The following is a 15535-nucleotide window of genomic DNA, read 5'->3' as shown; positions in this document are numbered from 1 at the left end:
GGCGCCGGGGTCAGCGTGCTCTGCCTTGCTCGGTTGGGGCTGGGGCTGGGGCCGGGGCAGGGGCCGGGGCCGGAGCTGAGACTGGGGCTGGGGCTCGGGCTGGGGCTGCGCTGCGGGAGCTCTGTGGAGCCCGCCGCCCGGCCCTTGCGCCCCTCCCTGGCGAGCACACCTGTGTGGGGCTTTTTCCCCCGCCCCGGACCCTTCTAGGCTTGATAGTGTTCCGGGGGAGGCTGGAGGGTGTTGGGGGAGGACGGAGAGGTCATGGGAGTCCCCGCTCTGCCTCAACCACCTGACTCAGTTCTTTCTTTGGTTTCTCTCTACACCCCTTGAGTGATACATTGGAGGGGGTGGTCATCTGGGACTCTGGCCGCCGCGCTGGAGCGAGAAGGGGAGCTTCTAGAAGGGGGAGAGGGTGAGAACGAGAATGTTAATCCCAGGCAGCCTCGCTGACTTCTCCCCGCCTGCTCCAGCCCAGGGGCTGGGTTTCCAAGATGATCCGCCCCCTCCCCCTTTCCCTCAAGTGACAGTGCAGCAGTGACTTTGTTCTCTCCTAACCTCTAGAGAAGCTGCGGGAGGACCCCATCTCCGCTTTTCCTCCTATCTTCCTAGCTTTGCAGCCTTCGAAGCTGGTGGATTTATTGCTACCGTGATGGTTGCTTAGCAGTACTTTCCTCTAAGAAGCTGACTGGGCGCGGTAGCTCATGCCTGTAATCCCAGCACTTTGGGAGGCCGAGGCGGGCGCACTATAGGTCAGGAGTTCGAGACCAGCCTGACCAACATGGTGAAACCCCCGTCTCTACTAAAAATTAGCGGGGATTGGTAGTGGGTCCCTGTAATCTCAGCTTCCGGGGAGGCTGAGGCAGGAGAATCACTTGAAACTGGGAGGCAGAGGTTGTAGAGTCGAGATCGCGCCACTCCACTCTCCAGCCTGGGCAACAGAGTGAGACTGTCTCAAAAAAGAAAGAAAAAAAAAAAGGAAAGAAAGAAAGAAGCTATTAGTTATAACATACCACTGGTGAAAATATTCCATTACTCTTCACTGCAGTTTTTGGTGAATCATACTTCCCTCCCTCCTCCCGCAGCATTATCTGTTTGATTTTGGAGACCATCAGTATAGATGCCCGACAAACATCCTGAACAATAGGCATTTATGATACTATGTAATAGGAAGCCTGTAATAAAAATGGGAACTGTTTGATAGTTATCTGTAAATAGAATGTTAGTAAATATATTTTGTTTCATTTCTCTTCCTACTACAGTGTGGGATGGGGGAAATCAGTAGGCTCCAACCTTAAAGAACATGGTGTATATAGCAATGAAATGAAGGAAATGAAGACTGGTACTCGGATGAATTGAATGTTGGTAGTTGTCTTTGAAAGCCAAGAGGGTACGATATTCAGAGTAAAAATATGTCTAAAAGTACAGAATTTAGAAGTACAGTTATCTGTGTACTTATCTGTGACAGATAACATAGCTGTCCCATTTGGGGCACTGGTGTGAAAGCAAGAGGGCTCTAGGATTTGGCAGCATCAAAAGGCAGAACTTAGTGAAAATCAGATGATTTAAAAATTTTCCATTAAGAATATGAATCAGAATGAATGAATCTTGGGTCTAAATTAGAATTTGAGAAGGTTATTTGGGAAACTATGGTTTAAGCCAAGTGACTAGAGTGTTTGATATATATTGGCAAGGGGCAGATGGGAGGGATTGTAAACAGTAGTGTGTCCTGTGACTTGGCAAACCTTTGGGAAAGAGAACCTAGTGATGAATGGGTTTGCATTATGTGAAAAGACTAACATTAAAAAAACATTTGTTTATTCACCCTATTAGTTGCCAAAATGGGTTCATAATTTTCGGAGGCAAACATATTTTGGGAAAAGTCCAGAAAAAAGTACACCTTTTTAAGTGATTGCTTATTAAAGAACTGAATTTGATTTAAGTATCGGGATAGAACAACAAGCAGTGACATGTTTCTCCTTACCTCTTTTCTACTTTTGTGGAAGACTGGTTTGTGCCATTGAGGGAGCATATGGTGATATACTAGATATTAGCAGGGACTTGTTAATTTGATGCAAGGAAATAAATGGATTTTTTTAAGTAACATGAACTTTTTAAAACACTTTTTTTCCAGAAATTCTTTTCAGGCTAGATGGCAACACAAGGATGACACAATAGTGAATTCCAACAGGTTTTATTAAAGGGTGATTGGACTTTTAAATTGTACTAATTGACATGTTTGGAAGGGTAAAAGAGGAATTAACATTGGTAAGAAGTAAAAAGCATATATTAAAAGTTTTTGAAATCCATGAATTAGAGCAGTACATTTAAATTGTAGCATTAGGTGATATCTTGTGGGAATTTATTGACAAAATTCTTATCTGTGGAAACATTTATAACTGATATTGGATCAGTTTTGTAACAGTTGGAATCACATAACACAAAACATGCAAGTTGCTTAGTTGCTTTAGTTACAAAATATTATGATAAGCCCAGAGTATTTGTACAGGTTACATATTAGAAACTTAGTGGATTTATTTTATTTTATTTTTTATTTTTATTATTTTTGAAGATGGAATTTAGCTCTTTCGCCCAGGCTGGAGTGACGTGATATGATCTTGACGATCTTGACTCACTGCAGCCTCCACCCTGCCCGCTTTCCCTCTCCCTCTGCCCCCCACCCCCCCGCACCCGCCCCCGGCCAGGTTCAAGCGAGTCTTCCCTGCCTCAGCCTCCCAGGTAGCTGGGACTCAGCAGGTGTGTGCCACCACACCCCAGACATTTTTGTATTTTTAGTAGAGACGGGGTTTTGCCATGTTGGCTAGGCTGGTCTCGAACTCTTGACCTCAGGTGATCCCCTTCCCTTGGCCTCCCAAAGGGCTGAGATTATAGGCATGAACCACCATGCCCAGCCAACTTAGTGGATTTTTAACCTAGACTGGGGTGTGGACTGCTGGAGAAGGTGAAGAAATTAGTCCATGTTCAGTGATTGAAAAATTAGTTGTCTTTCACATTATTGTGGTTTATCTGGTTTTGAAAATTTGTTATTATACAGAAGTTTCTCTAGGCCCAAAATTTATTTCATTCCCTGTCCCCTCCCTTTACACTGGATACTTGAGAGCAGTGGACTTTCGTAGTTATTTCATATTTTGATCCTCTCCCTTTGTGGATAATTAATTAAAATGAATTACAAGTTTCTGTGTGTGACTACTATTAATGATTATGAGTGTGTAGTGGTTGGTACAATAATTGGGCATTCTTTTTTTTTTTTTTTTTTTTTTGAGACGGAGTCTTGCTGTGTTGCCCAGGTTGGAGTGCAGTGGTGCAATCTTAGCTGACTGTAGCCTCTGCCTCCCAGGTTCAAGCAATTCTCCTGCCTCAACCTCCTGAGTCGCTGGGACTACAGGCACGCGCTGCCATGCCTGGCTAATTTTTTTGTATTTTTACTGGAGACGGGGTTTCACCATATTGGCCAGGATGATCTTGATCTCCTGACCTTGTTCTGTCTTCCTTGGCCTCCCAAAGTGTTGGGATTACAGGCGTGAGTCACCGTGCCCAGCTGGGCTTTTTCTTATGGAAATATTTTACCTGTGCTAGAGAAACTAAGTTTATCATTCAAGGCCAGAAATCAGGATATCCTAGCCAACCCCTGGCCTCTGCTAACAAAATATTCATGTTGGAGATAACCAAATTGGCAGTACGTGATGAGTTGCCGATATAGTAGTTTGTTTGGCAGATGAAAAATTTGGCACCTAAATGGTTGTCAATCCTGTATTACAAATTTTTTGCCCAAATTCTGCATATTTTCTTTCTTTTTTTTTTTTTTTTGAGATGGAGTTTTGCTTTTGTTGCCCAGGCTGCAGTACAATGGCACGATCTCGGCTCACTGCAACCTCCGCCTCCCAGGTTCGAGCAATTCTCCTGCCTCAGCCTCTCAAGTAGCTGGGATTACAGTCATGCGCCACCATGCCCAGCTAATTTTTTCTATTTTTAGTAGAGACTGGGTTTCTCCATGGCCGGTCTTGAATTCCTGACCTCAGGTGATCCACCCGCTTCAGCCTCCCAAAGTGCTGGGATTACGGGCGTGAGCCACCGCGCCCAGCTGCTTTTTTTTTTTTTTTTTTGAGTCGGGAGTTTTGCTCTTGTTGCCCAGGCTGGAGTGCAATGGCGCGATCTCGGCTCACTGCAGCCTCTGCCCCCGGGCTCAAGCGTTTCTCCTGCCTCAGCCTCCAGAGTAGCTGGGATTACAGGTGTGTACCACTAAGGCCAGCTAATTTTTGTATTACAGGCCTGAGCCTGTATTACCCGGCCAGCCCATATCTGTTCTTTAAAGTTGTTTAGTTTTCCTTACCCTCATATTCTTCTTGCTGCTTATTGTGCCTTGTTGCTGCCTATTGTGCAATTTCTTCCCTCCCATATTTTACTGAACTTCATCTGAAGAAGCCTTAGTAGCCAGATAAACAAGCTTGTTGGGGCTAAAAAATCAATTTCTATGTGAGAGTTTGTTGGATTCTCTTCTGAGTAAAGGGTATGTGTTTTATTGTATGGACTTTGTATCACCTATTTTGGCTTTTCCTCCAGGCCTTTTTTTTTTTTTTTTTTTTTTTTTTTTTTACTTCCTGGTTCTAGATATAACTGATACTCTGATACAACCTGGGTAAATGTGGTCTTGAGTAGTAAATTATCTGTAAAGCTTCTCTGAACTTTGCCACATAAATGAGCCTGCTCTTATTGTAAAGTAAATCTTACTCTAATCTGTATGTGAGTCAGTGGGAAAGAACTGAGCCTTCTAATGGCTTTTGTTGTTAACTGAGATTAGTTCTCTAGATTCTAGTGATTTAGTTTTGAACACCATGCAAGTATGTGGTTCTTGGTTTATTTGTTCACTTGTAATCTCTTTAAAATTTTATTTTAAATTAGGAAATATTTTAGAAATACAAGAAAGTCACACACTATGAGATTAAACAGATATTAACATTTTGCCCCATTTTCATCAGACTGTGCGTGCTTTTTTGGGGGGGAATAAAATGTCACAGATACCACTAAAGCCCATTTCTATCTCTTCCCACCCCACCCCTAGAAGTAACTTCAGTCTTCAGGTAGGTGGGTAATTATTTCTTTTCATTCCTATGTATAGTTTAAAAGTCTAGTTGCATGTTAGTAGCCACAAACATCACATACCAGTATTCTGTGGGTTTTGCGTTTTTACATTAATGGTAATTATTTTTGACCTTCTGCAAGTGGCTCTTTTCAATGTCTCTTGTTAGAAAACTTGGCTCAACTTGAGTTTACTGATTATTTGCTTCTTACTGTCTTTAGCTATTATAGAACTGTTCCAGCAGGCAACAATTATTGCTATTTTAATGGTGAAATCAGTTTTATTAGGCAAAAGTGACTCAGGCTTCAGACTGATTGGCATTTGAAATTGTCACACTGGAGATTTTCTTTTACTAAAATCTCAGGACATTGGCAATCAGGAAAAACCCCTCTTGAGTCTTACTGTAGTACATGTAAGATATGTTCCTGAGTGACTGTAGTAAAGACTCATTCAGGAAAATGTTATCTCCGATTTCGCCTCCCTAGCTCATAGGAAACTTCCATTGTAAAGTTGTTACCAGGCTTCAAGCTGCCTCTTTGGTACAGCCCTTACTTAGTATTTGACTCAGTTGAAGTACAGTCTATATAGGAGGCCAACAAGACTTAACCCTGGGTTTGAAACAAAGCAAGGATACACTAACATTCTATTCTTTAATAACATCAAGTAGAAGAATTGAAAATGAGCTTGTTATCAGTGTACTTTTATATGCCAACCTTTTTTTACTTCTGTTTTAAACTTGGAAACTGAGGATTTTAATGCTGAAATTTCTTTGAATTATTACCTGTTTTTTTGATAGTGGAACACACAGCTAATATTTACTAACACGAAGGTGTCAAAGGTGAGAAATCATGTACTACATCATCAGGTCAGCACTACTGTTGGGAAGAGCAGCATCACAAAGAGCAGTGTTATACTGCGTTGTAGTCAGCACATACACTTTTAAATTACCTTCTTGGGGTAGTACACATGTGTTGATATCCAAAGTGCCATATAATACATTGTTTTTAAACAATCATATCATTCTGAACAGAAGCTTTATAAACTGTTAGGTGAGTGCTGTGAGATGATATGAGAGCACAGTTTAACTTGTGTGTGTATGTGTATGTCTTCACCTCTGTTAAGTGATGACTACATATGAGGCACTAAGTGCTAAAACAGACACTTTCCATAGATTATCCCATTATTGGTCAACTTTTAAATCAGTGCATCTCTAATATGAGATAGGATACTGACCAATTTTTAAAATTTGAATGGATTTCTATTTTTAAGATAAGTACCTTTGTTCCTGGGTGGGTGGTTCCTCCCTCCCACCCTTCCAGAAATGGTAGTATCCTGGAAAAAAAAATTAGTAGCAATTCAAGAAAAGCTTAATTCATTAGTGTAAACAGGTGAGTTTTCCGTTAAACACAGGAGGAGTTGGAACTTGTAATTGGATGTTGTGCATGGTGCCTTTCCAAAATGCACAAATACTTCCTCTCAAATGGTTGCAATAGTAATGCGCTGTGTGATTTGGCATGTATAATGTTGTACAGGTATCTTGACATTGGTGGATTAACTGCTTGGCTACTGTGAAATTCACTGTAGATGTTGATGGGTGAAAGTGTGGTTGCCTAGATAATGGTTAAGACCAGTAACTAAACCATAGTTATTATTTTGCTGGCATACACTTCAAACTCAGAAAGGTTTTTATTCATTTTACCCATTGGAGCATACCCCAGTAAGTGCTTCATTTCTTTGTGTTTCTGATTTTTTTTTTTTTTTTAAGATAGAGTCTTGTTTTTGTCACCCAGGCTGGCGATTTCGGCTCACTGCAACCTCTGCCTCCTGGGTTCAAGCGATTCTCCTGCCTCAGCCTCCCAAGTAGCTGGGATTACAGGCACCTGCCACCACACCCAGCTAATTTTTTGTATTTATAGTAGAGATGGGGTTTCACCATGTTGGCCTGGCTGGTCTTGAACCCCTGACCTCATGATCTGCCTGCCTCAGCCTCCCAAAGTGCTGGGATTACAGGTGTGAGCCACCGTGCCCGGCAACTTGTGTTGCTGAATTTTTAAGTCAGCTTCTGAATAGGCCAAGAATTCTTCTTCTTTTTTTTTTTTTTTTTTGAGACGGAGTCTCGCTGTATCGCAGGGGCTGGAGTGCAGTGGCCGGATCTCAGCTCACTGCAAGCTCCGCCTCCCGGGTTCCCGCCATTCTCCTGCCTCAGCCTCCGGAGTAGCTGGGACTACAGGCATCCACCACCTCTCCCGGCTAGATTTTTGTGTTTTTTAGTAGAGACGGGGTTTCACCGTGTTAGCCAGGATGGTCTCGATCTCCTGACCTCGTGATCCGCCCGTCTCGGCCTCCCAAAGTGCTGGGATTACAGGCTTGAGCCACCGCGCCCGGCCGAATTCTTTTTGTTTTTTGTTCAACTGTAGTGCTAAAAATGGCCAGTTGGACACACAGGTTTTAGTATTGTTTAGGTATGTTTTGGTGAAATAAACAGTGTGAAGGAATATTGCCACTTTAAAGATAAGCCATTCAGGGAGTGACATCTTTGTTTTGAAACGTGAAGATTTATGAGAAGCATTTTTTTTTTGTGAGCCAAGGTATTTTTACTTTATGTGTTAGATATTTTGAATAGCTCGTTGTAGACTTTGTAACTTAGTATCTCTCATTTAGGTCAGGTAATTTTAGTTGCCAGCTAATCATGTTTAAATATGTATTGGTTGTTAATAAAATGATTACTCATATAGATTTTTCATGCAGATATCATTACTCTGATGTTCTTAGTTTTGTGGTATGTTCAGTTGTCTAAGAGCATTGTTGACCTGCACACAGATTTTGTTTGGTCTGTACAATGTTTCTGAAAACTTTAATTAGTTACCATTAATAAAAAATTGAGATATTGCACATGAAATCTGAATTTACAGCTTTTTCTAAAAAAATTGGAAGATCAGGCTGGGTGCGGTGGTGACTCATGCCTGTAATCCCAGCACTTTGGGAGGCCAAGGGGGGACGGATCACCTTAGGTAGGGAGTTCAAGACCAACCTGACCAACATGGAGAAACCCCGTCTCTACTAAAAATACAAAAATAACCCGGGCATGGTGGCACATGCCTGTAATCCCAGCTACTAGGGAGGCTGAGGCAGGAGAATCGCTTGAACCTGGGAAGCAGAGGTTGCAGTGAGCCGAGATCGCGCCACTGCACTCCAGCCTGGGCAACAAGAGTGAAACTCCGTCTCAAAAAAAAAAAAAATTGTAAGAACTGTCAGCACTAAAACTGCCAGTCAGCATAGCGATAATTCATTGGCTGCAATAAATGGCTACCATCTCCTCCTTTTAAGGGGTTGTGCACAGCTTCCACATGGCTTGCTGTACTTACCTGCTTCTGGAGGCATTTCTTTGTGATTTAGGGCATCTGTGTTTTTGTTATTTTAGATTTAGAACATTCAGATGTCTGGAAATGAATTTGAAGTTGTGTTTAAAACAACAAAATAAATGCATATAGGCAAGGTTATGACTAAATTGAAAAATGCACAAGCGGCTGGGCGCGGTGGCTCACGCCTGTAATCTTAGCAGTTTGGGAGGCTGAGGTGGGTGGATCACGAGGTCAGGAGTTCGAGACCAGCCTGACCAACATGGTGAAACCCCATCTCTACTAAAAATACAAAAATTAGATGGGCATAGTGGCATACACCTGTAATCCCAGCTACTCAGGAGGCTGAGGCAGGAGAATCACTTGAACCCAGGAGGCGGAGGTTGCAGTGAGCCAAGATAGCACCATTGCACTCCAGCCTGGGTGAGAGAGCGAGACTCCGTCTCAAAAACAACAACAACAACAAAAAATGCACAAGAGTTTTAAAGAAGCAATTCATAGTGAAAAAACTTAATGAAACACACACACACACACACACATATGTATATGAGAAAAGATACATAGTAACCAATGTTATTAGTAATCAGGGAAATTCTGATTCAACCAATGGGCTGTCATTAAAAATTTTTTTATTTTTTTATTTTTGAGACAGTTCTGCTCTTGTTTCCTAGGCTGGAGTGCAATGGCTCAATCTCAGCTCAGTGCAACCTCCACTGCCCAGGTTCAAGTGATTCTTCTGCTTCAGGCTTCCAAGTAGCTGGGATTATAGGCATGTGCCGCATGCCTGGCTAATTTTGTATTTCTTTTTTTTTTTTTTTTTGAGACAGAGTCTTGCTCTGTCACCCAGGCTGGAGTACAGTGGCGCGACCTCGGCTCACTGCGAGCTCCGCCTCGCAGGTTCACGCCATTCTCCTACCTTAGCCTCCTGAGTAGCTGGGACTACAGGCGCCCACCACCACACCCGGCTGATTTTTTGTATTTTTAGTAGAGACGGGGTTTCACCATGTTAGCCAAGATGGTCTCAATCTCCTGACCTCGTGATCCGCCAGCCTCAGTCTCCCAAAGTGCTGGGAATACAGGCGTGAGCCACCACGCCTGGCCTGTTTTTTTTGTTTTTTTTGTTTTTTTGTTTTTTTTTTAGTAGAGATGGGGTTTCACCATGTTGGTCAGGCTGGTGTTGAACTCCTGACCTGAAGTAATCTACCTGCCTCAGCCTCCCAAAGTGCTTCGATTACAGGCGTGAGCCACAGTGCCTGGTCAGGACTATCATTTAATACCCATTAGATTGTCAAAAATATTAAAGTTTTCCAGAACATGCTGAAAATGGGATTTCTTTATTCTTTGGTGCTGGGAATGTCAACTGACACCACTCTAGAGGATAATTTGGCAGTTCTTGGTAAAGTTCAAGATTTATGTCCAACAATCCAGAAAGTCCACTATTTGGTTTCTTTCCCTGGAAAAATTATCTCACATGTGCACAGGAAAACATGGACCAAGATGCTCGTTTGTTTGTTTGTTTGTTTATTTTTGAGACAGAGTCTCGCTGTGTTGCCCAGGCTGGAGTGCAGTGGCACGATCTTGGTTCACTACAAGCTCTGCCTCCCAGGTTCACGCCATTCTCCTGCCTCAGCCTCCTGAGTAGCTGGGACTACAGGCGCCCACCACCATGCCCAGCTAATTTTTTGTATTTTTAGTAGAGACGGGGTTTCACCATTTTAGCCAGGATGGTCTCGATCTCCTGATCTTATGATCCGCCCGCCTCGGCCTCCGAAAGTGCTGGGATTACAGGCGTGAGCCACCGCGCCCGGCCTTAATTTTTGTATTTTTAGTAGAGATGGGGTCTTAACTATGTCAGCCAGGCTGGGCTTGAACTCCTGGCCTCAAGTGATCTGCCCGCCTGACCCTCCAAAAGTGGTAGGATTACAGGTGTGAGCCACAACACTCGACGATAAGGGTTATCGTATAAAGTTTTAACATAAAGTTATGGTATCAGCCTTCTTCCTTTATCCTCACAGAAGGCCTCATGGTGAGTTTGATATGCAGATTAAAATATATAATTATTGCAATATGTTTTAAGAAATGTTTCCTAATTAAGATTTTTATAAAATTAAAAGTGTTTATTTATTTATTTATTTATTTTTGAGATAGTCTTACTCTGTAATCCAGGCTGGAGTGCAGTGGTACGATTTCAGCCCACTGCAATCTCCACCTCCTGGGTTTAAGCAATTGTTGTGCCTCAGTCCCCTGAGTAGCTGGAATTACAGGCCTATGCCACCTTGCCTGGCTAATTTTTGTATTTTTTTTTTTTTTTTTTGAGACGTAGCCTCACTCTGTCTCCCAGTCTGCAGTGCAATGGTGCGATCTTGGTCCATTGCAACGACTCCTGGGTTCAAGTGATTCTCCTGCCTCTGCATCCTGAGTAGCTGGGATTACAGGTGTGTGCCACCAGGCCCGGATAATTTTTTTTTTTTAGACAGAGTGTTTCTCTGTCACCCAGGTGGGAGTGCAATGGCACGATCTCGAGTCACTGCAACCTCTGCCTCCTGGGTTCAAGCAATTCTCCTGCCTCAGCCTCCCGAGTAGCTGGGGCTACAGGCACCCACCATGACGCATGGCTAATTTTTTGTATTTTTAGTAGAGACAGGGTTTCACCATGTTAGCCAGGATGGTCTCGATCTCCTGACCTCACAATCCGCCCACCTCAGCCTTCCAAAGTGCTGGGATTACAGGCGTGAGCCACTGCGCCCAGCCAACCCGGATAATTTTTATTAGAGACGGGATTTCACCATATTGGCCAGGCTGATCTCAAACTCCTGACTTCAAGTGGTCCTCCTGCCTCAGTCTCCCAAGGTGCCAAGATTACAGGTGTGAGCCCCCAGCCTACTTTTATTTTTTGAGACAGAGTCTCTGTTGTTCAGGCTGGAGGTCAGTGGTGTAATCATAGCTCACTGCAGCCTTGCTTGACCTCCTGGGCTTAAGGGATCCTCCTCCCTCAGACTCTCCAGTAGTTAGGACTGTAGGTGTGTACCATCACAGCCACCTCATTAAAAAAATTTTTTTTGTCCCTATGTTGCCTAAGCTGGTCTTGAATTTTTGACCTCAAGCAATACTCCTGCCTCAGCCTCCCAAAGTGTTGGGATTACAGGCATGAGCCACTGTGCCCAGCCCTTTAATAGTTTAAAATCAAGGTTTAAGTAGAAAACATTATTTTATTTGGCTCGTTGGTTAGATGTAAGTGATGTGAAATACTTAAACATTCATTATTTAATATAATTTGGAAAATATGAGTTGCTTTGGATTATTAAAACTTTATTTATACCATTGATGCATAAATTCTCAGTCTAGGTTTTAGCGAAGTCTGGATTTTAAAAAATTGACTCTGATATTAGTCCAAGTCTGTTACTATTATCATTATTATTATTATTTGAGAGACACAGAGTCTTGCTCAGTTGCCCAGGATGGAGTGCAGCTGCATGATCACAGCTTATTGCAGCCTCAACCTCCTGGGCTCAAGCAGTCCTCCCACTTCAACCTCCCGAGTAGCTGGGACTATAGGCACACATGACAGCACCTGGCCAATTTTTGTATTTTTTGTAGAGACAGGGTTTCACCATGTTGTCCAGGCTGGTCTCAAACTCCTGGGCTCATGCGATCCTCTTTGCTTGGCCTCCCAAAGTGCTGGAATTACAGGTGTGCGCCAACACACCTGATCAAGTTGTATATGCTATTAACGTAGGCTATTTCTGACACTGTTGGTTTTTCTTTTCCCCTTAGGTGAGGCAGGCAACTAATCAGATTGTGATGAATTGTGCTGATATTGATATTATTACAGCTTCATATGCACCAGAAGGAGATGAAGGTAAGAGCTGTTTTCCTTTTTAATTTGCTGTCTGCATGTGCATATGTGGGGGGTGGGTGTGTGTATGTAAGTGAGAGAGAGAGACATTTTCAGGTTAAGATTTCAATGTTTGTTACTTTAGAAATGGGTAAATTCAGCTGGGTGAAGTGGCTCACGCCTGTAATCCTAGCAATTTGGGAGGCCGAGGCGAGCAAATCCCTGAGCCCATGAGTTTGAGACCAGCCTGGGCCACATGATGAAACAAAAACAAACAGACAAACAAACAGAAATATTAGCTAGGCATAGTGGGGTGTGCCTGTAGTCCCAGCTACTTGGGAGGCTGAGGTGGGAGGATCTATTGAGCCCCGGTGGCTGAGGCTGCAGGGAGCCATGATTGTACTACTGTACTCCAGCCTGTGCAACAGAGCGAGACCCTGACTAAAAAAAAAAAAGAAAAAAAAGAGGGGTAAATGTTTATGGGAAATATTGAATAGTATAACCTAACAGTATTGTGAAATAAAGTAAATGTCACAATTTATTTTATTTTAAAATTTATTTTATTTTATTTTTTTGAGACAGAGTCTTGCTCTGTCACCCATGCTGGAATGCAGTGGTGTGATCTCAGCTCACTGCTATCTCCACCTCCTGGGTTCAAGCAGTTCTCCCTGCCTCAGCCTCCTGAGTAGCTGGGATTACAGGTGCCTGCCACCATACCCAGCTAATTTTTGTATTTTTAGTAGAGACAGGGTTTTGTCATGTTGGCCAGGCTGGTCTTGAACTCCTGACCTCAGGTGATCTGCCTGCCTTCCAAAGTGCTGGGATTACAGACGTGAGCCACCACACCCGGCCAAATATCACAATTTAAATTATATTTCCAAAATTAACTTATTTTGTGATACTAGGGAAATCACATTTTCATACATATAAAATGGATATAATATGCATAATAAAGCTGATGAGTTATTCGAAAAATTAAATACTTTGAACATGAAAGTCTCCTTAAAGAGGCTTCGTTTTATGTTTTCTTAAAGTTTTTTTTTTTCCTTTTGTACTATAGTTTAAAATTGAGATAAGTCATACTCATAATTGGGAGAAAATATTTGCTTTTATGAGGACAATATGAAGATTAGAAGCTAGATAATGATTAATTATGGGGAAGAACATGTTAAAAAGCACATGGTATAGAATGGTGGAACTCTGTTAGTGTCTATAAAATGAGAACTATTTTAGACCTTATAATTTTAGTAATGAAATAGTCATTTTGACTGAATCTATTCCCGTATAAGCTGCTTTTTAAATAGATACAAGTTTGGCATAAACTCTTACAAGATACATCAGTATTGAAGCTGAATGCTTTTTAATTTTATTTTTTTTTTTTTTGCAGACAGTCCTGCTCTGTCACCCAGGCTGGGGCAAAAGTGGCATGATCTCAACTACACAACCTACTGTCTCCTGGCTCTTCAGCCATCTTCCCACCTCACCTTCCCAAGCAGCTGATGCTACAGCGTGTACCACGTGCCTGCTAATTATTCATATTTGTATTTTTTTTTGTAATATAGGGTCTCACTATATGCCCGGCTGGTCTTGAACCCCTGGGCTCAAGGCATCTGACCTCTCAGCCCTGCCAGGTTGCTGGGATTACAGCAAGAGCCACCACACCTGGTTCCTTTTTTACTTTTTAATTTCACACTAGATAATTCTGCTGGTCAAAAGGTTTATTGGGTACTCTGAGACTTTCCTTTGATATAAAATAATTTACAAATTAGATCTTTTAACTTACATTTATATTTGATTTCTCTCTCCTTTTTACTTATACTGAAAGAAGTTTCATTTTAAGGCCTTATAAATTTATGATTTTTTCTTAAACTAATTTGTCTATAGAAAGTCAAATGTAGTAGCAGTTGACACAATATATTCCGACAAGAAGTACTTTAAGTTCAATTGATTGTAATTAGATCACTGCTGGGAAAACAGAATTCATTTAAATGACTGAGTGAGTGCCAGTTTTAAAAATTTGTCTGGTAAAATGAAAGGGAGTGGATTATTTAATTTCGTTAACTGTGAGAAAAATAGATATGCTAGCCAGGTATATCAAATCAACAAGGGCTTTCTGCAGGAGGAGCACCATATGGTGTATAAAATTCGATAGATATCGCGTCTTACATTTTTCCATATTGAGACACGGCAGTGAGTACACACTGAGGCACACAGAACAAGAGTATGGAGAAGCCGCGACTTGGCATGAAGTGCGGTGCAGCTCATCTGCGCTATAGCGCGCCCGGGTTTGTACGCATCCTTCCCTGCCTCAGCCTCCCTCGAGACAGCTGGGACCACGAATCTTCAGCCAAGCCCTCCCCATCCTTTCGCCCGGCTAGTTTTTTGTATTTTTTTAGTAGAGACGGGGTTTTAACAGTGTGTGGCTCAGGATGGTCTCGGATCTCCTGACCCTCGTGATTCCGCGCCATCTCGGCTCCCAAAGTGCTGGATTGACAGGCTTGACCCACCGCGCCGGCTGATGTATGGTTTAAAGCGGTGTATAGATTGGTAAAAAAAAATCTAGTATTATAAATGTGCACCTCCAGCTGGCATGGTTTCAGCTCAAGTTTGTTTTTTATCTTCCTGTACTAAAAATGTCAGGATAGAATTCAGGTGACTGAAAGTTTTTAATTTTATTTTATTTTTTTGAGATGAGTTCGCTCTGTCACCAACAATCTTGGCTTCTGCAACTTTCCGCCTCCTGAGTTTGAGCAGTTTCTCTCTGCCCATCCCTCCTGATTAGCTGGGATTACAAGGCATGTGCCACCAATGCCAGGCTAATTTTGTATTTTTAGATAGAGATGGCAGTTTCACCAATGTGATCAGGCTGGTCTTGGAGCTTCTGGCCTTGTGATCACCTGCCTCAGCCTCCCAAAAGTGTTGGGATTAACAGGTGTGAGCCCACTGTGCCCGGACCTGACTGAAAAGTTTGAATATGCATAACTGAAGGTGCTAAGCCTCATAATGATTTTGTATATCATCGGAACCCCATTAGTGTTCTTACTAAGAGAGTCAAGAGAGCCAATGAAAACTTAATGAACAGAAGATTTGGAGAGAGATTCTGATAAAACTTAAATTATTTTAGATATATAATATGTGTTCAATGCTGGGCGGTTGGCTCACCCTGTAATCCAGCCACTTGGGGAGGCTGTGGTGGGGTGGATCATGGGTCAGGAGTTCAAGAACCAGCCTGGCCAAGATGGTGAT

At 42.4% G+C, this 15535-nt stretch overlaps 1 protein-coding gene across 1 annotated transcript in view; it reads left to right on the top strand.

Annotated features, from left to right (window-relative positions):
- The window catches only part of NPEPPS (aminopeptidase puromycin sensitive), a 101080-nt gene that overhangs the window by 4798 nt on the left and 80747 nt on the right, over window positions 1-15535 (top strand). The window contains exon 2 of the mRNA XM_017878983.1: window positions 12229-12313. Within this exon, the coding sequence (XP_017734472.1) occupies window positions 12256-12313 (58 nt within the window). The 5' untranslated portion in view covers window positions 12229-12255. The remainder of the gene's footprint in view (window positions 1-12228; window positions 12314-15535) is intronic.

This window comes from Rhinopithecus bieti, unplaced genomic scaffold, assembly GCF_001698545.2.
Source record: "Rhinopithecus bieti isolate Rb0 unplaced genomic scaffold, ASM169854v2 scaffold_10685, whole genome shotgun sequence".
In the NCBI taxonomy this organism is placed as follows: Eukaryota; Metazoa; Chordata; class Mammalia; order Primates; family Cercopithecidae; genus Rhinopithecus; species Rhinopithecus bieti.
This window is presented reverse-complemented; position numbering and strand designations above follow the sequence as displayed.